At 41.0% G+C, this 21637-nt stretch overlaps 1 protein-coding gene across 2 annotated transcripts; it reads right to left on the bottom strand.

Moving 5' to 3' along the window:
• Positions 1 to 11227: 11227 nt before the first annotated feature.
• LOC127294274 (uncharacterized) lies at positions 11228 to 18574 on the bottom strand. 2 transcript variants are annotated; one of them, XM_051324054.2, is made up of 15 exons: positions 18284 to 18574; positions 16849 to 17251; positions 16573 to 16750; positions 16363 to 16502; positions 15260 to 16091; positions 14506 to 14606; positions 14262 to 14406; positions 14119 to 14187; positions 13958 to 14003; positions 13412 to 13860; positions 13231 to 13310; positions 12725 to 12860; positions 12111 to 12303; positions 11876 to 11958; positions 11228 to 11789 (listed from the first exon to the last, which is right to left on the bottom strand). In XM_051324054.2, exons 1-15 carry the CDS (start codon positions 18384 to 18386, stop codon positions 11649 to 11651), a joined length of 3099 nt encoding a protein of 1032 aa, XP_051180014.1. In that variant the 5' UTR covers positions 18387 to 18574; the 3' UTR covers positions 11228 to 11648. The 2 variants fall into 2 exon arrangements, with proteins under 2 accessions (XP_051180014.1, XP_051180016.1); XM_051324056.2 differs by having other exon boundaries at positions 13412 to 13857.
• Positions 18575 to 21637: the final 3063 nt, after the last annotated feature.

Below are 21637 nucleotides of genomic sequence, written 5' to 3'. Positions count from 1 at the left end.
ACCGCCTGCAGAACCGACAAAACCATCGACGGGCTTCACTGGTAAGTCACCGAGAAATCAAAAACACAAGAACAGAAGAACAAGACCTGCTGTTCAACCTGCCCAAAACCATCACAAACGACGAGATCAAGCACCACAGGCTTGCAAGGAGGAGCAGGGCAAGCAAATCACCACACTGAAGTAATCCTCTACACCAACAAACCATCTAGGAGCTGGAGTGAGGTATAAACAAGATCAACCTGAGCAAAACCCTGATTTGCTCATAAATAAGCATCTGCATATGCACAGAAGCCAAAATGGGTAGAATACCCTGTTTGTATCATCATCTGGCTACTAAGCCATTTGGTGCAAGCAAACTGAAGATTAGCCAGAAGGAAATCACCAAGGGAACATTGGTGTGTCAGCATGGTGACACTACCAGAGAAATCCAACATGGATTTAATCCCTAACTAGCCATCCAAACTCACCTAGCACCACACAGCTAGTTACACCATCAGAATATAGACATTAAAATGTCTATTTTGTTTTCAACATCAAAAGCTACTGGTAATCCAGTCATGGATCAACCAGATAGCATGAGAGAGTCACAACAACAGCCACAGTAAAGGGGAGCCACCCTTGGACAGCACAAAGGCTATCAGGGCTACCTCAAACCCATACGAGCACTCACTAAGCCACTGCATCATAACCCAATAGGGTTCAGCATGAGCTAGGGTACCCAATCAGAGATTGGCATCCCTCTAGCTACATCAAATCCATCCATGAGATCATTACTGCTCAGCTGTTCACCTTATTTATCTAATCAATCAAGTTAAACTACCCAGATAAATGAGATGCATAATTAAACAGTGCACCAGACCCTTGCAAATGATCCAGATGATCACTGCAAGCAACAGCAGGTGCTGGGGTAAGCAAGAGCATGCACCAGCACAGGCTTGAGTGCCACACGGGCCAAGGAAGAGCATCAGTGGAACACAAGCCATAGGACAGCAGAAAATCACCAAGCACTGAAGATCATATGATCATCAGGGCCTAACAGAGCATGCAAGTGCATGCTAGAGCCAACCTAGCACCAATCCATGAATCATATAACTTACACAGCACCAATTCATCAACAGTTGCTTCACAGATAATCAAATAAATGATTTATAATTGTATCCAGAAGCACATCAAATACATGATGTACCACTGGATCAAGCTAGACATGAATAGCACACATCACTGACCTTGCTCAAGCAATAATTACTCAAGTAATCCAATCAGGAATACATATATGGATGGCACACACATATAAATAAGCCATAGCAACAACCAGAGCCAGCAAGCAATTGAATAAATTGTAGCATGACCAGTAGAAACTTAGCAGTCCATGAGCATTACAAGATGCTCATGAGCAAGCATACATGAATACACTTGAGTTTCTGGCAACATAATAACCAGAACAGAGGCACAGAGCTAGAATTAAGCAAGAGATGCAAGCATAGCAAGCAATTAGACAAGAAATTCTTGCACAGGATAAAGGATGGCATGGCAGGGCTGCACACAGCAGTAGCACAAGCCTGGCATGGTCATGGCAGCATTGGCCAAGGCCAGCAGATACACAGCAGCAAGCATGGCGCAGCAGCATAGCACAGTAGCTCATGAGCAGGCAAGCATGGCGCGGCGACGAGCACAGCAGCTCATGAGCAGGCAAGCAAGGCGCAGCAGTAGAGCATCGGCATGGCGAGCATCTCTACATAGAGATACAAGCCATGGCCAGAGCTAGAGGATGAGGAAGTAGAACAGGCCAGAGAGAGAGAGAGGGGAATGGAGCACGTACCCGGGGCGAGCATATGGCAGACACAGCCATGGCGGCCACGACGGCACACACCAGGGCGCGGCGGTGCCAGGCCAAGCCAAGCCATGGCGGCGCCACAGCACCAACCGCACCACGGCGGCGAAGCCACGGCGGCGCCATCACGCCTGGAGCTCTGGGAGCAGCGGGATCGCGCGGATCCCGTAACCCTAGCACCAGAGAGGGTCGAGGATGAGCGCAGCAGGTCGCCGCATCAAATCGACGCGGATAGATCGACGCGCCGTCAAGAGCCGCGTCGATTGCGCACCATGGCGAGGGCCAAGTCCGGCGAAACTCGCCGGAATCGAGCGGCGACGGCGAAGGCGACGCAGGTCGCCAGAGAGAGGGTTAGGGTTAGGGTTTCACACGCGCGCGAGAGAGAGAGAGAAGAGTGAGGCTGGTCGAGCCGGACCAGGTGGGTCGGTTCGACCTAACCCCACTGGGTTACACCGACAGGTGGGCCCAGGGGTAATTTGGTCATTTCCAAATTCATTTAAAAACACAAACTTTGACCAAATTTTATAAAATCATTATAGCTCTAAAAAAATAATTAAAAATATGAAAACCACTCAGTATAAAAAAATCTATCATAATAAAATATGAAATAGAATTTTTGAAGTTAAATAAGAATAAGTTCAAATTTAATGATTTAAATAATCATTTAAATCACACATTTTATTTTCAATAATGAAAATAAGTCCATAAATTCTTTTGGACTCTAAAAACACCTTGACAACATTTCAAGGTTGTATTTTGCCCTAAATAGAGTATCCCTAAGTTATTCTTAGTATTAACCTCTCACATGAAATAATAACGACATCGGAAGGGGGGAACAAACCCTAAAATTGGAATCATGCATCAATGCTTCTTTAACCATTGCCCTTATCGGACAATGATGCTATTTTTCAGCAATAGAGGACAAGGGTCGGTCCACACCATCCAACTGCAACACTTTGCAGTATTCAGGCAAGTTCATCACTTGCTCATGTCATTCGAGTATTTTTATCAAATTACTTGCAAAGTACTATGTTTATCACTATTGCATAAAAACCAAAACCACTATTTTCATAACTATGAATATGACTATGTGGTGGGCAATGGAACCATGGATTGTGTTGATATGGTGGAGGTTCCATTGCAAGGGTTTATATCCATCTAGGATTAAACAACAAATGTCGTCCAGTGATTCTTGTGCCGTAATACTCGTGTTAACCATAAGATTCGGAGTGGGACGGAGTAGTCAAAAGTGTTTCCACCTCTCGTTCATCAACGGATGCGCATTACTGGGTGCACTTGATCTCGAGAGACAAGATGCAGGGGGAACCCGTAGAAGTCCCCATGGTAATGTGGTCTATGATGGGTTGCAACTGCCGGCGTAGGAATGCATGGTAGAGCCCTGCATTGTCGTCGTGGTCGGGGTCCATCCTTAATTGGTGTAAGAGGACCGGCGTGGACCCAGGGTCGGAGATTGCAACAACGGGTGGGTGTTCGAGGTAGCGGAGGAACATGATTGGCTAGACCTTATACCGGGCCTCACACCATAGGAAGTGTGGACGGGAAAGCTGCCCGGTTGGCACCAAGGTTAAGATCTCTTATGGGTAAAGCAACACACCTCTGCAGAGTGTAAAGAACCGTGACCTGTCACTCCCTGTTCCGGGATTTGGAACTGCGAACGCTGCCGGAAAGGAGCTCCATGAAGTTCTAGTAAACCGGTGAAGCCTGACGGACATAGTTCTTTGAAATAAAAGCAACCTCTTGAAGAAATGTTTATCAAAACTTGCATTGGTATTAGACTTTCTGGTCTAATATCGTAGCTAGTGCATTAAACACCTCTTTTCTATAATGAACTTGTTGAGTATGCTCGTACTCATACCACTCTTAAATCCCCTGCTTAGATTGTCTGAACCATCTGGAGGAGGACAACGACAACTCTGACGGAGCCGACATCGTCGGCTATGAAGAACCAGACCTCTCTGGAGGTGTCTAAGGTGTAGACTACCTTATAGTCTACGGAACCGGGGAATGTTCCGGAGGAGATCAAGTCTAGACTAGTCAAGTAGTAGTAGTAGTATCCGAGCAGTACGAACTCTTAGTACCTAACTGCTCGAGGGAATAAATGTATAACTTAGTAAGACTCATGTATTATAAGTTAAGTTGGGTTCGCCTCGAACCCAGGAGTATCCCTCTTAGGACCCAAGAGGAGCTCCGAGATGATATGTACTACTTTATGCTTGTAATAATAAATGAATGAGTTATGGACCTGCTATGTTCTGTTGTACTACTCTGAGGGATGTAATATTTGCGGAATGGTACTTCGTGAATGTTATATCAACGACTGGCATACTACAACATGCAGTGGTATGCAGGGTCACCACAAGTTCTCCGTGAAAATGTTGTTGATACTCCAAAGAAACTGTAGGAATTCTTGGAGCGCAAGTTTACGGAAACTAAATGATGCTCATTGAGAGATTAGGATAGAAACTCCCACTACTAGAAAAAGGGTTATACCTGCAGGGAATAGAGACGGCGCACTAGTATTGACGCGCGCCAGTGGCAAATACCGCCGGTGTGCCATAATAGGGCCGCGCTGGCGAAGAGCTGATATTGCCGGCGCACCAAAAATTTAGTGCGCTGGGAATAAAGTTCGAAGAGGTCCGGGCCAGATCAAAAAACTTCGAGCCCCCTATCAAAACTAGAACGCCTTTTTCAGTTTTGATAAAAATAAAAGAAAATGATAGAAATTTCAAAAAATTAAATCCTTCGAGATACCCACGTGTTATGCCATCTAGTTTTAATGAAAATTTAACAACATGAATTTCGATATAGTATGCAAAATGGCATCATGTTTCGGTAAAACGGGATTTCTGGTTGCATACGACCTCCGATGAAAAACTTTTTTATATCAAAATCTATCTACGCGAAATTTCCTATCGGATTTCAACCACCTGCGGTCGTTTAGAGATTTTTTAGATTCCCAAAATTCGAAAAGGAAATCAGAGTTTTTTGAGGTTCTAGATTTTGTTGAAAAAAATAAAATAAAATAAAGAACCCCCGGCGCACCACCGTACTAGGTGTGCCGGCGGTAACCTCTCCTATATAGACACAAACTAGCCTCCTCCTCCTCTTCCACTTCTTCTCTCCTTCACTTCTCCTCCTCCCTTCTCCTCCTCCTCCTCTTTCACTTCTCCTAGTCCTCCCCCTCCTTCACTTCTCATCCATTCCTCCTCCTCCTCCTCCTCCAGCCACCTTCTCTTCTCCTTCCTCCACTTTCCCTTCTCCTCTTCTACCTTCTTCATATCACTCCATCCGGAAAGAACCTTCTCAAGCTACTCACCGGCAACCACCTCATCGACCTCCCTTCGATGAGCTTCTGCCTCCGGCCGGCCTCCCTCCGACAAGCTTCTCCGGTGACCTCCTCTCACTCTGGCGGCCACCTCCTTTCACTCCAACGGATACGGCCATGGCGAAAACCACGATGACAGAGCCAACAATAGTCACGAACTAGAACTCGACCTAGACAGAGATCTAGATCCAGATCTAGATTAGACTTTTTTTTGAATCATGGAAATAATACCGCCGGTGCACCAGGCTGGTGTGCCGGCAATAACTCGTATTACCGCTGGCGCACCGGCTAGTGCGCTGGCAATAACCCATTACCACCGGCCTGTTCCCAACGGCGGGCTCTAGTGCGCCGGCAATAGCCTTTTTTGGTGTGCCGGAAATAAGGCTTTTCCTAGTAGTGTCCACACCAAGTGATCATATTGAGATATTTTTGAAACAAAATGCAATACAAAGTTACTCAAAAGTAGGTCTGTAGGCCTTATGGGTGTTGTTCTGCTCTCTTCTTGTGATAATATGATTTTTGATGGTTTGTATTATATTTTTATATGAACGTGCTACCTTATTGAAGTGTGCTCTATAGTTACCAAGCACACCAATTTTACCTATGAGATGTAATGCTTCACCAAACTCACAATTATCAAAGAGAAATAAGATTAAACCTTTTTGCCACAAGCATTTTTACTTCACACCTTATGGTTCCATGTTCAATAAGAAGGCTTGTATACTTAAACTAAAACTATGGAACCGCTCTAAATTATTCATATTGGAATTACTAAAATCATCATGAGAATATGGTATGCGACGAATGTATAACCATAGAAATAAATTTAAGAAGTTAAAATGTTTGGCCACCAGGTGCAGTCACATGATTGTTCTAGAAGCAAGATCAGAATGAAGGGGGTGTGGGTAAGACTATGAAATTGTGAAACATGGAGAAGAAACATTAATCAATGGGACGAGCAAAGCACAAGAATTTAAAGAGGAACACATATTCTTATGGCCATATCAGTGTATTATATATGTATATGATTGATTTCCGTTAGATACTCATGGGTAGCCTAGCACAAGTTGTAATTGGAAAAGACATGTTTATGCTATAATTTACACATACCACGGTAGACTATTTGCTTCTTGAGTATGTATGACAACATGGAAATGTGCTCGCAAGCATTAGCAAACATGTGAAAATCTTGTATGAAGCATCATGTTATGACATAATTACAGTTATATGTGAGGTTAGAGTCACGATTGTTTCCCATAATTTTTATTTATCAATATGTCATTATACAATTGAAATACATGTTTTACCATGTAGAATGCACTACTTTTGAAGTCTGTTTTAACGGGTTTATACAAACATTAAAGTTGCACATTTCCTGATATTTTAAAGTCATGAAGCAACACTTCGGGAGTTGGATGACTATTTTTATATATGTAAATGTATTGCAAGTACCAGTGAGCAGAAGCATGTAACTGAATGCCATTCACTTTTCAATGCTACAAACTTTGAACTCATAATTTTTACGCACATGTTTGCTCTAAAGCTTTGTCAAAAATAATATTGTGTATCTAGGGTTGTGTAGAATGTACACAATACTAGTAGCTACACTAGGTCAACCTATTACATAAACGGTGGTATGATATCGTTTATGGTGTTTGTAGTTGTTTATTCTAGACTATATTCCATAATTTGTTGAATTATGGAACTCTCTAGTAACCGACATCCATAGTCATATTGAAACACTATAAGCTTTTAAAGGTAGTGCTTATTGGTGTAAAACATATCAGTTGGATCTAACAACCGTTCTTGTGTGTAATCTCGGGTCTTATCTTGCATGCATGTGGCAATTGATTCTGGATTTGAAATTGAGATGGAAATCATCTAACACATCATCAAAGATTTGGCTACTTTGACAACAATGATGACAGCATATTACAAATTCTGAACATATATACAAAGATGATAGATGGTAAACGTAGTTAGTCATATTACCAATCAACACAAAATAATTCATGGTTAAGTGGTTATGGAAAGTCCATTACTTTGAAGGAAGAAAGTTAATTATGAACTAACATCAAACCGTGTGCAACTATTCATGACGACCTTTCCAAGCCTCCTACCTTCTATGTGTAAATGTTTGAACACTCCAAAGACATGTGTTTGCAATTTTAGACTTTCTTGTAGCGTAAGTTTACATAAATAAAATAATACTCAATGGGCGATTAGAAGAGATACTACGCAACAAGTGTGCATGTTGAGATATTCTAAAAACAAAATACAAGAAAATTATTAAAATGTGTATAGAAATTATATTTTCATTTTTTATGTAATTATTATACTCATACTTCTTGACAAAATGTATTCTAGTATCTTTAATAAAACTTGTATTGCCACATACAAAAATATATTGCTAGACTTATTATGCCCATGGTTAAACCATATATGGTGTATTATATGAGTTCAAATACTCAACATAAAAATCCTACTTTCTATATTTAATTATACTTAATACAATATAATAATTTATTTCCCTCATTTGAAATGCATTTTATTTCTAACGTCGAGAAAAAAATATTTCTAGAAATGCAACGTGGAACAATGTGATGGAATGCGGCGATCCAACGGGTAACTGAACTCATATCTGCCACCTCATTGTAATCAGATGCAGCGGATCTACGAGCATTCAAAATCCAAGAAATCTCCCTCAACTGAGAAATTTCAATCTGGTTGAAAGATTGCGTGAAGTGGACTTAGCATCTACCATTGGTTTTGTCCTAGGAAACAAGAATGGTTTGGTTGTTGCAAATTTAAAAGGACATGACGAAATCCTTCAACGGAATGGGCCTACCACATTGGTCTAGCCAAAGCCTCGTCGATGTCCCATTACTGAGTTAGTGCTTCAATCCTAGACAAAGAACATTTCTTGTTTTTTGGATGTTGTTCCAAAATAGAAAGTCGCGGTGATTTGGATAAGCAGGCAGGAACTTTTGCTAAGTGCAAGACTTGACATGGTCGGCTTGATCATACCAGAGTAGGGACTAGGAGAAAAAAAATATGGAAATTTTTTCGTCATAATTTACCAATTACATCCCCAAATCATTTATATGTATTGCATGTGCAGTTGAAAATATATAGTTATGAATAAAATCTGTATTATTATAGGTTTTATAATAATTTCCTCAACTTTCATTAACAAAAAACAAGGAAAGATATTTTGTTCGACATAGCCTCTATCTGGAAAATTTAGGTAATTTGTGGTGTTAATAGATGCGTCTACTAGATGGTCCAATGTGTGTTTATTATCCACATGAAATGTGGTGCTAAACCAGTTGCTCAAAAAATGATAAAACCATCATGAACACAAGAAATGAATAATAAGAATAAACAATGCAGCTGAACTTACTTCATGTGCACCCAATGATTCTTGCATGGCTTTAGGCATACACCTAGAACATTCAGTATCTAATGATCATACTCAAAATAAATTGTTGGGTCACTAATCAAAGAGTAAAATTAATTACGAGATTGCTTTTGTAAAACTGCAGTTTACTAATTTCGTGTTGGGGACATGCGGTTTCACGCGACATGGATCTGATTCAAGTTAGGCCAATTGTGTATTATTTGACTTTCCTGCTTCGATTATTATGTGGCAATCAGCCAGGTATTTCCCATCGGCGAAAACATGTTTGTGCTTTATATGATGTCACCACAAGAACGTACAACTATTGGTGCGCACACAAATTTAAAGAACAGTGTGGGATATAATTGTCCATCATAAATATCTTGATCCCCTAATATGGGATGTATTCAAAACCTGGTGCACTTACTTAAGTTTTATGAGGACCATTTCTCGACGTTAGAGGGAGAATCAAATCACAAAAGTGCCAAGAAAATAGACTAGAATGTTACATGCATGCAGTCCTTATATCCACGCACTGGAGAATCGGAATGTGAATTTCATTTTAAAAAAAAGGGAAAGTCCCAGCCTTTGCATCAATAGATGCATACGACCCTTTATTAAAGATTATTCAACTCATACAAAAGCATGATGCAGCAAACAAAGGGGAATCTGAAGTTCATAGAATCATACACACAACGCATTGCAAATAACCTACAAGACGCATTTACTAGCCATAAAGGTTATATCCTTATAGTCAATACACTATAGAGTCGATTACAAAATGAAACAATCCATCTCCTAAAAGCCAATAAGAGAGAGAGAGAGAGAGAGAGAGAGAGAGAGAGAGGAGGGGAGGGAGGGAGGGAGGGAGGGAGAGGGAGAGGGAGAGGAGGGAGGGAGAGGGAGAGGGAGAGGGAGAGGGAGAGGGAGAGAGAGAGAGAGAGAGAGAGAGAGAGAGAGAATGGTTGGTTGTACCCAGCCTAATCCAGGTTTGATATCTATGTGTCTCATAAAGGCAAAATATTTTTTTTCAATGGGAGGCGATGTTCTCGTCGACAGCGAGGCGCCTGTGGTGCCTTCGTCAATTTCAAGATTTGATCCATCGACCCAGTCATCCGGAGGTGCTCATAGGGATAGGGCGTGCGTGTGTGCGTTCATAGGGGTGAGTGTATGTGCGTGTATGCTGCGTTTGTAGTGTGTTTTTCAAGAAAAAGAAAATGGTTGGTTACAAGGAATGCAACTTCTCAACTGCCTTCGAAGAAACAGAGAATATTAAATAATCTAATGGTAAATGCAAATCAACATGATTTTGATAGACACCAATCGGATACTCAACATATATAACCCAACACAAATGTACGCATAGACTCCAATGCTGGCAGTGGTTCTTTGGAACACCTAGACTCCATGCTGTCATAATTCACTTGGAGTTCGAGGGCGTTAAGGAAATATCACAAATTATATTGATTCGGGGAAACACTTCGACATAAAAATTTCCCTCAAAACTTTTTTGACATAAAGTATGTGAAATAGTGCCTCTGGTGCTTGGAATGGGGCAACTGACACAATAAAAGAGGTATTTTCCTCATTAATTCCTGCTCCTGACAAAGTCCTCCCTATGAGAAATGATAACAATGAAATGGTGATATATAAAGCACCTATCTAATCCCCATATTGCCAGGTCACAATATAGGTTTTGTATTATGGTACATGGGAACTGCAAGTCAACAAGTGTGTGTATGGCTTTGCAAGATGATTAGCCACATTCAAACACCATGTGATCTTGGTTCACTAGAATCACCAACCATAAGGATAATGATGATTGCGCTCAAATGCATATGGGTTTTATAAAAAGTATAGCATAAAGCATATTGCTCCTAAGTTATTTTTACCTTTAAATAACTGAAAAATGGAGAAATTAATATTATCACATTCATCATGAGATAATCAGATTTTTTTCACTAAGCCTTTACCATCGTCTGCATTCCAAAAATGTATTCATAGGTTTTTTGGTAGTGAGATTCTCAAGATCATACAGCAAGACTCTCAGTGCTATACGAGGAATTCTCAACATGATGCTTACACACAAGAAGTTTTTAAAATGATGAATACTACAAAGGGAGTGTTAGACACAAAATTAGAATCAAGATTAACATAAGTTGTTAATAATTAAGCAACCGCCGGCCAGTTAGTTGTGTCCAAACGCCAAACAGACATTTCATCGTATCTGCAATTTTAATTCCACGTTCAAATCAACTCGATGTAGCCAGAGGTTCGCCAAGTCTACAGGGTGTCAACTTAGTTAACCACGATGGAAAGGTTAAGGAATTTAGTAAGGCAAGAAAAGAAGACTGTTGGATAAAACATTCACATTCAAAAGCTTCTCCCTGTTCGGCGTAAGGCTTTCTTATCAATAACGACTGGTATTCGAGAGTCGAGACAGCAACAGTTTGATTTGCCAATCACCAGAGTACCTGACTCATCACGTCAATTTCCAGCTGCACTCAACTACGCAAACGTTAATCCCCGTTCAAAACTCAGTTAATTCTCTGTTCCTGGAGCAATGGAAACGCTACATACATGTAAAATTCATGTGCTCCAAACGGGGCAGAACAATTTCATTTACAAAACGTTTGGCAACGGTGGTCCATAAGATCCAGTGAAGTCTCCAGAGAATGATTTGATTTCACCAGTAAAATATCACCCAGGGCAAAATGGTACAGCTATACAATTGAACTTCTTCATAATTTACAAGCCTCGTTCCAACAGATTAACTTGCAGCTCAGCAAAAAAGAATTAAAGAATGATGTGGTACATACTATTCCTAACACAACTCACTGAAACATGTTCTAGATTGCATCAGGGTGCCTAATTTACATACCTTCTGCTATACGGCTGTACATATTTTAAGTGGGGAGAAAGCAAAACCGCTTCTCTGGATCCAACTTAGCGCTCCCAAAATCCATTTGGGCAAAACTGAGGCCCGGGAAGCTCGATGCTCCAACACAGAGGAAATGATGCAGGCTTAGAATTTAAAGCCCATTTATGGTGTATCAACATCTCTAATTCGGTCAAAGTTGGTATGTGAACGCGGCTTGTTCCTTGTGACCCTTCTCATGGATGTCTTCTATGAGCTTATGAAGTTCTGGGAAGAGTGACACAAGCACCTGTTCTATCATCGCAAAAGTGAGCTGCTTCACACACACGGTGGACTGCAGCACAGCATGAGTAGAATGGAAATTAGAATGATGTCGCATCATGGCGTTGCTTGGATGCTAGATTTTGGATTTTTACTTACTTGCAGGAAGTAGTAGATGTCCCTTGCACTGCGTTGGTACTGCTTGTACCCAATTATGCTGACTAACGTAGATGGAGTCCCACCTGGAAAGGCATCAAGAATTAGTTAGTTGGACTACATGTACTGACCAGAATTTTGTGTATTTGTTGCTCATATCACATATCTAAATTTGCACACATATACACCAACCTATGTTTGCCGCATAGCAATGAACAGAACATGTCAATGGACTCACCTAAAAGAAGTTTCTTAACTTCACTGGCATTTCTAGATGCCTCCAGCTGAAGCTCAAAAGAGCTTGTACTGCTCTTTCTATTACCAGTAGCTTCATCCGCACTTCCTGATGGGTGCTTGTCAGATTGACTCGCACCTGCACCTCCTTGAAGTCCATCCAACTTGGTGAAGAAGACACCATTAGGCCAGAGCGTCTGTAGAATGGTAAATCTGTTAAATGACATACGAATGAAGAACTAGAGTTGTTATCCAAGTTACAACTATCTAAAGCTAGATCTTATTTCACACTTCATGGGCCATATAACAGAAGTCGAGTAGTGATATTTAAATAATGGACCCTAGCATATAAGAATGATTTGCTAAGTATTGTGGTATTTATGTCATGCTAATGTTTAGCAAAAAGTGATTTGGTACCAAGTGCCCACCCTTCGCATAGAGCTTGTGGCTAAAAAAAATGTACTGCACAATTTGCATTACTGATCCATGTGAAACCTTTTCTAGTTCCAACTACTTTTTACATGGTTTGCTGCAGATAACGTAGCAAACATTAATCTAGTAGCTTAAAGGTATAAAGTGCACTTCAGTTTATAGAAAAAGTATAAAGTGCCTCCTTACATCTTGAATCCAACGGATTCCTTGTATAATGACCTCATCTCTTCTAAGCCAATTGATCTGTCTTATAATCCAATCATCGATTGCATCTTCCATGAGTAACTGCAAGATTTGTTTTGATATCCAAAGAACTTGTTTTCTGCAGATAACATAAGTATCAAGTCAATCATCATATTTATCTGCAATAGAAAGATAGAAACAGCTGGACTGTAGAAGTATTCTGAATCCAATCATGGATGGTGAAAGTATCTTTCATAGGGATATCATGCCAAAACTGAGAAATGAACCTTGGTCCATATCTCTTGATATTTAACCCTGAATAAACATACCAATCATCATCATCCAATTATACTACTAAAATATGTGAAGTGAGAACTATAAATTATATCCAGCAATCGGCCAAGAAGCTCTATCACAATCCTGACGGTGTCTAGAATATTGCCTTTAGTTTACTCGTTGAAAACTAGCAGGCAAACATATCAGAAAAAATATATGAAAAAAAATCGAACCTTATCCAACCACGTCGCTTTAGTTGGAACACCTTGTCTACCAGATTCAATAAAGGCACGCTCACATTTGTTGGCACCCACTGACAAACAAAAGAGAGGTTTTAGGGCGTAGTGGAAAAACCTTTAGAACAAAAGTTCCTGCTATTTGATTCAAAGATAGCCACATGTTAGAAAAGCGTACCTCAGGAGGAATTCCTGACGGATCCTCAAATGGTTTTACAGATGACATGTTTGCAGAATCTGAATTTCCCCTCGCGGGTTTTTCTATTCGTTGGTTTACTTGTGCATCACAACTAGTGCATGCTTCGATGTGCTTAATATCATTTGAGCCGTACCCTCCATTGTTCAATTCATTGTCTGAGTGGCATGAATGACATGAACTATTTACAGATGAGGGGCGATCTTCACAGTTACTATCAACATCGGAAAGGCTATGTGAACTTCCCAAGTGTCTATTCTGCAGATTCTGGTTGTCTATCTCTTCCTGGTTCCAAGATAAAGGCATCCTATTATCAGCAAATTGTGAATAAGGTGCGCTCGGGGATGATGTGCTGACCGCACGTTTTAGACCATCTGAAACTCCTTTAACATGCCGAACAATGTCATCCATGGCATCATCAACGTTGACTGCTGATGCAAAAATAAATAAATAAATATCTTGAGTTGAGAAATACTAAATACACAAGCTCATAATTGTGAAAAAAAGAGAATGGGAAGAGATTCACACCAGCCAAGGTTTTCATAACAGAAGTGGACTTTCCAGCTGAGTAATTCTACAAAATGGAAAAGGAAATAAAGTGAGAAGAACCACATGAAAGTAAAAAAAAAATGTGTTCATTCTTTCACTTGTCAAGGAGAGGGCATAAATTTCGTTGGCTCAATACACACCTTTGATGACTCACTAAGAAAATCCATAACTTCATGCTGCTCTGCAATATTAGCGATCGACAAGAGATCCTATTGGACAGAAATGATATTGTAAACAAATTTGAAGTAAAAAGTGGGATGAATGTTACAAGACTAAAGCATACTTGAAGATATCTGTCCAGTAGAATACATCGCTGGTGCACAAGGTAATCATCAATACTAGATGAAAGGAAACTCTTTGGAGGCAAGTGCAATGAGTAATTAGGTATTTCCTTCAGTTGTCTATGAAGACGTTCAAAGTTTCGGTATCTACAAATAGAAGTTGAAAGTCAGCACCATATATTATAATTAGAGGTACTCTGCTATTTCAAAGCTGTTAGAAATCTAGCAATATGCCAGTAAGCATGCCTTCTTTTCACAAACCAGGCCTTGTTATCTGCACCAGTGACAGCAATAGAATAAACTGCAAAAGATTTTGAACCCAGTTTCTCGAAATATGCACCAACTACCTGCAAACAAAATACAAAACCACAACTTGAGTACAATACGGATATCAAGAGGATAGAACTTCACATAGATAACTAGACATTGCATCAACAATAGTTGGAAGGTAGGAAACAATTGCTAGGCTAATCATGTAAATACAGAACATGCAATTTGAAGCAACATGCGAAGTAGTTATCTCACAGAACCAGTAAACCAAACAGTAAACTGTATATGTATTGATTCTTATTGGACACAAAATGGTAGAAGCAACAGAACCAAATAAACTCACATGATATCCATTTAAATACTAAATAGAAACAACATATATATGGTGATGTAATTGCATGACAAGTAAAACACAAACCTCACACCAAAAACTCGATAATAATAGCTAGAACAAATTGCCAGCAACGCGCAAAACACAAAATTAGCGATTAGCATTTGATTGTCATCAACATATGAACCTATCTCAGAACAGATTATGCTAGTGCCTACTATTATACTAGCTTCCCATACAAACATAATTTGGTCCTTGATAAGTACTACTAATTAAAATATATACTACATGGTTTAAATCCATTTATTCAGTAGCACCGACTAATCATATATAGTTCTCTATTTCTGAAGAAAAAAGGATACTGAAAAGAGTGGCAGTGATAGGGTCAGCAAAACTTACCCGACACCTTATCTTCTGAGCGTATATTAGTACCTCACCATGTGAGGAAGGACCTGAACCTTTGTCCTCTTGATTTTTCTTTGCATTTAAGCTTTCATTGGAAATCACAGTTTGATTACTTTTGGCCAAATGTCTTTTCTCCATATCCGGACTACTATTAGACCGCTTTAGCTGAGCTTTTGTGTTCTTCACAGCTTCAGAGTGTTTTTCCTTGCTGCTATAATAAACTTGACTCTGCTCTTTTGATTTCACTTCATCTGTATTTTGCGAAACAAGTGGGTGACTGCCCGTGACAAAAGTGGACTGAGCATTCCTATTTGAACCTTGCATCAAATTGACCATGTATTTGTCATCAACTGATGTAACTCTCTCATTGAAGTTAGGGGATAACTCTTTTCCGGCCGCTACTGCAGTTCGAATGTTATCTACGCGCCCTGCACCTTTTCCTTTTGTTGGATGGTCCACCTTCACCATTTTCTTTTGGTAATTTCTCCCAATAGCCCACATGTTCTCAAGGTTCTCCGGAGCAAGAACCTGAGACCGCCTTTCAGTAGCTGCATCCAATACCACTGCCCAATCTGCCTGACGAGGCAGGACGGTCCTCCCATGTTCATCCACTGACACTTTTGACTTGTCACCCTCAAGGGATGTCATCCCGGAACTACTTGATTCTGCAGACAACTTTTGTGATTCCGTTTGACGACCCTGGGGACCTCCTTTATAAGATGAATGATCATTTGTTACTCCAACTACAGTAGTAGTCTTGTTCACGCTGCCTCCAATGTTTGTGTCTTTATTGTTTAGAAAACAGATAATTAGCTCATTCACATAGCTAGGAAAAGAAAGAAAATAAATTAGTAATTGATTTAGCACTGCAACAAAAAGTAAGTATGCATATAGATAACCAAACGATGTGAACTTTCCACAATTTTGAAGCACCGCTTTATTTCGTGTACAGATTACATGCATGAGAAACAAAATGCATTGATTTTCTTCTGGACATGTCATGAACACATGAACTGAAGTACCGAGAACGTGAAACTGAAAACAAAAGGCATGTAATAGAGCTCAAAATAAAACAAAGTGAAGAAAAGAGAGCTTACATCGGACTTGCAAAGTTCATCACTGGTTGCAAGACTAGGCAAGTCAGTAGTTCCCTGGAGAAGCAGCGGACCAATGGACTTTGTGCATCTTGTGGTCTCAACACTAGGGCCATAATACCCCCAACTAGTTCTTGAAGAACCTATAGCCCACCTCAAAAATTAATTGTTGGATGAATGGATTACAACGAAGCTAAGGGTGTTAGCCCTCACCTTGTATTCGTGTTCTGAAGATAACAATGCAGGGTGAAGTTCCTGTGAAACTATCAGGTGCTGCTTCAATCTCTCATCTCTTTCCTCGGAAGACAATGTTACCATGACATCAACACCAATTTGAGACTGATTCTTTCGGAACATATCGACATGTTTTCCAACCAAATCAGCCATATCCCTGCAATGGAGAAAAAATTTGAAACCATTTCGTTTTCAATGGAGATAATTATTTGCTAAACAAGTAGACTGCAGATAGTAGATCAATTCTTCACTCACCTTGTTAGCAAGTCCACTAGATTCATCTCCTTCGCCCTGCCTGATACCTCACCAAGAGCATGGAGAATTAAGCCGCGTATCAGTTCTGGAGCCTCTCTATCAGGAGTAATAGAAGAATACCACAAGTCCGTGACAAAGTCCCGCAGAATATTGTCGATGAAACTTTCAAAAGCAGCCTCAACAGAAGGTGAACCAACTTTCCTTCTCCATCTTGAAACTGGTGGCACATTTGAGAGCCGGTGATCATTAGCAGACAACTGCCGTTTTGACGCTTGAGACAAATATGTCTGCTTAGGTACAGGCTGACTTCTCCAACGGAACTCCACTTTGAAGGAGATGTAACGCAAAAACGCCAGTATAAGAATGGACATAGGAACATTTGTCCACATCGATTTACTTGTATCTATTTCAAAGAAAGATGATGACGAGTGTTAGAAAGACAGTACACTGAAGATAAAAGCTACAGATGATGTAGAAATCAATAGCTGTTACGGCAATAATGGGAACACACTAGAAATCATAAGTAACCTCTTGATTGCCAACAAATTGATTAAGCACATAGTGAAGCAAAAATAAAAGGAAGGGGGGGGGGGGGGGGGGGTATATTCACATCTCAAGCTAAATTTGTTCATTCAATTGAAGCTACATTTCCACCAACAACTGGATTGGATGTAGCAGATAATTCACAAGCAGTGGATCCATGTATCCATATTAAATACAAAAAGCTTTATCGCATTTCATTCAACACAAACATATGCCTATCTACAAATATCATGTAAACCTAACAAACATTGTAAAATGAGAATTTCGTCTAGTATGACTTAAATCAAGTGACTAGCAATGAAGAGAAAATGTTACGTGATGAGCCAGAACAGAAAACATATGCTCGCTTGCACCCATCATTAGTGAAAACGGGCATAATTTTGATCATGAAAAACGTCTTGCGGTATCACGGATTTAAGTTTTTCTTAATAATTTTGATCTAACCAAGCAAGTTTCCTTGCTAATGAGCTCAACTCTCCAGTCTCCACCAATAAAAGCATGAACCAAATCAAAGGCCAGCAGAAACTAACAGCTGAAAAAAGTCAGGTCGCAAAAGCGGTGAAAACTCCTTGCTAGCAGATGCCTTCCGCGGCTAATTTAGAGGCAATTGCAAGCTCTAGTTGTCCGACTAGCAAAAGTCGTGTCAACTTTCTGACTCATTATCCACCGAATTCCTCACAATCCCAAAATCCCTCACGAATACATCCTGGCGCAGCAACAATCGCCACTGCGTATCCATGAAACGGCAGGACGATCCAATTCCAGCCCGAGCAATCTAATCGCATCGGGGGTGGCGTCCGTCAATCGCCGCGTAGAAGCAGCAGATATCGCGGGGGGGGGGGGGGGGGGTGTAAACGAAAGGGGGATCAAGGAAAAAATTGGGCATGCTTACGCGTCATGAAGTAGGAGATGGCGAAGATGCAGAGCGCCCAGCACACGGTCCGCACCTTGGCCTCCTCGATCAGATCGTCCACGCTCCCCATCGCCCTCCGCATCTCCGCGCGCGGCGGGGGGCGCGCAGGCCAGAAGGTGGAGGGCAGGGGCACCGGCGCCCGGCGGGATCGCTCAGGGCGTCCCGACGCTAGGGTTTCGCTGCCGCCGCCGCCGTCGCCGGAGAAGAACTCGACGGCCGGCGTTTTATTTTGTTTTATTATTCTTCGTGTCGTTCCTCCTGTTTTGGGGGCGTGACCGAGTTGAAGCTGTGTGCGGCCCGGACAGCGCTTGTCTGCGGCGCGAGCGCGCGTGGCTGGCGTGCGGGGCCCAGTTGTCAGTGGGAGAAGGGAGTGTGGCGGTTTCCGCGCGGGACCCGCGGGACATCCGGTCTCATGCCGGGACAGCTTGGTTCAACGGCTGATATAACGATAACTGTGGCGGTTATGCTCACTGACATGTGGGACGGGCCAACGTACTGTCATCATCATCAGTATGAACAGGGGTGGAAGGACAGAAACAGCTAAATCGCGATGTAGATTCACATGCACCTGCAAGAGTAATATTTTTCCTCTTTCTGTTTTATTATTACTACTCCTATAATTTTCTGAAAAATCAGCAAGACTCTACTGTTGATAAGAAAAAAAAGACTCTCTTGCGGTAAAATTTAAAGTAACGGGAGAACCAATCTGAGGTTAGGTGCTTAGTTGGGTGGTTGTATCCTAGTCCAATAGAGTTTAAACCTCAGGTTTAACATCTATGTGTTTTATAAAAGCGGAATATTCATTCAGTGGGAGGCAACGTTTCCGTCGACAGCGAGGTGTCTGTGGTGACTTCGTCAATTTCAAGATCCAATTCGCCGGCTCAGTCTTCCGGGAGGTGCTCATAGAGGTAGGGTGTGCGTGTGTACGTTCATATGAGTGAGTGTATGTGCGTGTATGTAAGCGGATGTGTTTGTTTGTACCGTGTTTTCTAAAAATAAAATTAAAGTAACGGTTAATATCGTTTAGGAGTTTATCTAGGATAATGCTAGGGATTTCATCGACCCAATTACAAGAAAGTTTTTTAGGAAATAAGTCATATCTAGTTCATGAACCGCTCCATTTACTTTCGTTGGATAATGTTGGAATTGAACCCTTCCAACAAGTGTCATCAAATCGACACAATCCGCGAAAACCACAATGATTCTCTCCACCATGCTTCTACTCATGTGCAAGCTTCAATAGTTTCCAGCGAAGCGGATTCATTTTGGACATTGTTGCATCCTAGGCGATTAGCCACAATGCTTTGGTTGCAGTAGTAGATGCTACCTTCTGAAGGTATATGGTAGATGTCGATATGAAATTGCCTTCGTAATCTTTCATGAACGCCCTAACTGCACCTATATGAACATCAAGATGAAAGCAACCATCCACATTCACTTCGACTTGTTTATGACCCAGCTAGATTCATCGTGCATCAGAATTAATCAGGTTCCTTCGAGCTTTAGCGACATTTGGAACGATGGTGAGGACTGACATCCTATAGCGGTGCATCGGAGGAGCAGATTCGTCATGTGTTCTTTGACTTCTAATCCTCCATGGGTACCAAAACCCAACCGCAATAATTTCTCTCGGTCTCATGTTTTGAAAACATGGGAGCTGCCAGTCTTGACGCTAAAGAGGAACTCAATGGCAGCTGAGACTAAGCGATCAACCATTACTTCCTCGTTATAATCGTGTTGATGCCGAGAGAGTTCCACATAGTGATCGATATGGCATTTAAACAAAAGGTGTGCATGCTATCTTCTGCTACTTGGTGACAAATTGGACACTCACAACTCAGTTATGACATGTTGATTTACCATGATAGACTATAGTGGTATTATTCCATGCAATGCATGGCAAGAAATTTTTATTTTGCTTGGAATTTTAAGCTTCCATAAAGACTTCCAAACTGGATTATTATCTGAAGACCCGGGTAGAGATAACTACACTGCTTTAGGTCCAAGCTGATTTATCTGTTGCGGACCGTAGGTAGAACTGAGAATAAAGCGTCCATACTAAGTAAAGTCACAGGCTATAAAATCATCAAAATCGTGTGTATTAAGATAGATTCGTAGAATATGATTCACATCAATTCTTAAGAAAAGAGCGTGTAGTTGTGCCTCATGACAATATCCAGTGATTGGGCCCATTGTTGGAGAGACTTTTGCATAGACCACATCTTCCCTTGGTGAAATAATTTGTCGACAGGGATTGAGGGATCCGTGGATTAGTATAAATGTTTATGCTCTCTCCATTTCCTACTCGTCATATATAAACACGTTTAAATATAGTCATCCTAGCAATGATGCTTTGCCACATGAAGGATGATCCAGCCTTTGGCCCCGCCTTTAATACGTCACCGTGAGGAAAATATTTAACGTAAAACTTTGGCACATACAGGTTCATGTCATTGATTAGACGTTAGACCTGTGTTGCTAGCATTTCCAAACTGAATGTGTAGAAATCTCACAAACCCATTCCTCCTTTGATATTGGCTAACAAAGTTTCCATGCACAGATCAATGCATCCTTTTGCTATTCTCACCATCACCGTCCCAGAATTGTGTTTTTAGGTAAGAATATGAAATTATTCTGGATGGATCCAGTGGCCTCTCTTATCCACAGTAAGTTCGGATCCCATCAAGATTTATCCGTACCATCGAGAATACCATATGAAATTCTGAATGTTCATGAGCCACTCCGAAATGGTCACTTCTCATGGGACATATATATACACTCCTTCTATGAAGGGGTATCCTTTGATTGAGCAAATAAGAAGTCTTATCGATTTCTACCTCCTTCATTGTTAAGCACCTCAAGAGCTTGAGATCTCCCAGTTCGTCCACCCATATTCAAATCTCTTTGAGAAACTGAAAGGCCATATCCAAATCTGCAAGTCCACAAAGCCAAATCATTACCCCCTTGAGTTCTTCAATATATATATTACATATGGTTGGCATGCTAGGGTCGCATGAAGATCCCAGGTTGTGAATTCATGCTCATGGAAAAGTTTGTGAGAGTTTGGATGTCACCTTAAATCCCGCGACAAGTGATTGAGCCTCTACTTTGTGGAGGAGGCCCATAGAGAAAAATTTGATCATTCAGAGGCGTTTGGAGGTCCTTCGTGGTAACCCACTCCTCTCCCAACAAGGATTAGCTCCCCCAAGGAAGTGAACATTGTAACACATATTTTGTATCAGTTTGTCTTGGTTATTTCTGGCTAAGCTTTTTCAATCGTGTTTATCTTTATGATATCATTCGTGCTTGAAGTACATTATATCATTATATCGG

The sequence above is a fragment of the Lolium perenne genome, chromosome 4 (assembly GCF_019359855.2).
Source record: "Lolium perenne isolate Kyuss_39 chromosome 4, Kyuss_2.0, whole genome shotgun sequence".
Lineage (NCBI taxonomy): Eukaryota > Viridiplantae > Streptophyta > Magnoliopsida > Poales > Poaceae > Lolium > Lolium perenne.
The sequence above is the reverse complement of the archived record's forward strand: the minus strand, read 5'-3'. Positions and strand labels throughout refer to the sequence as shown.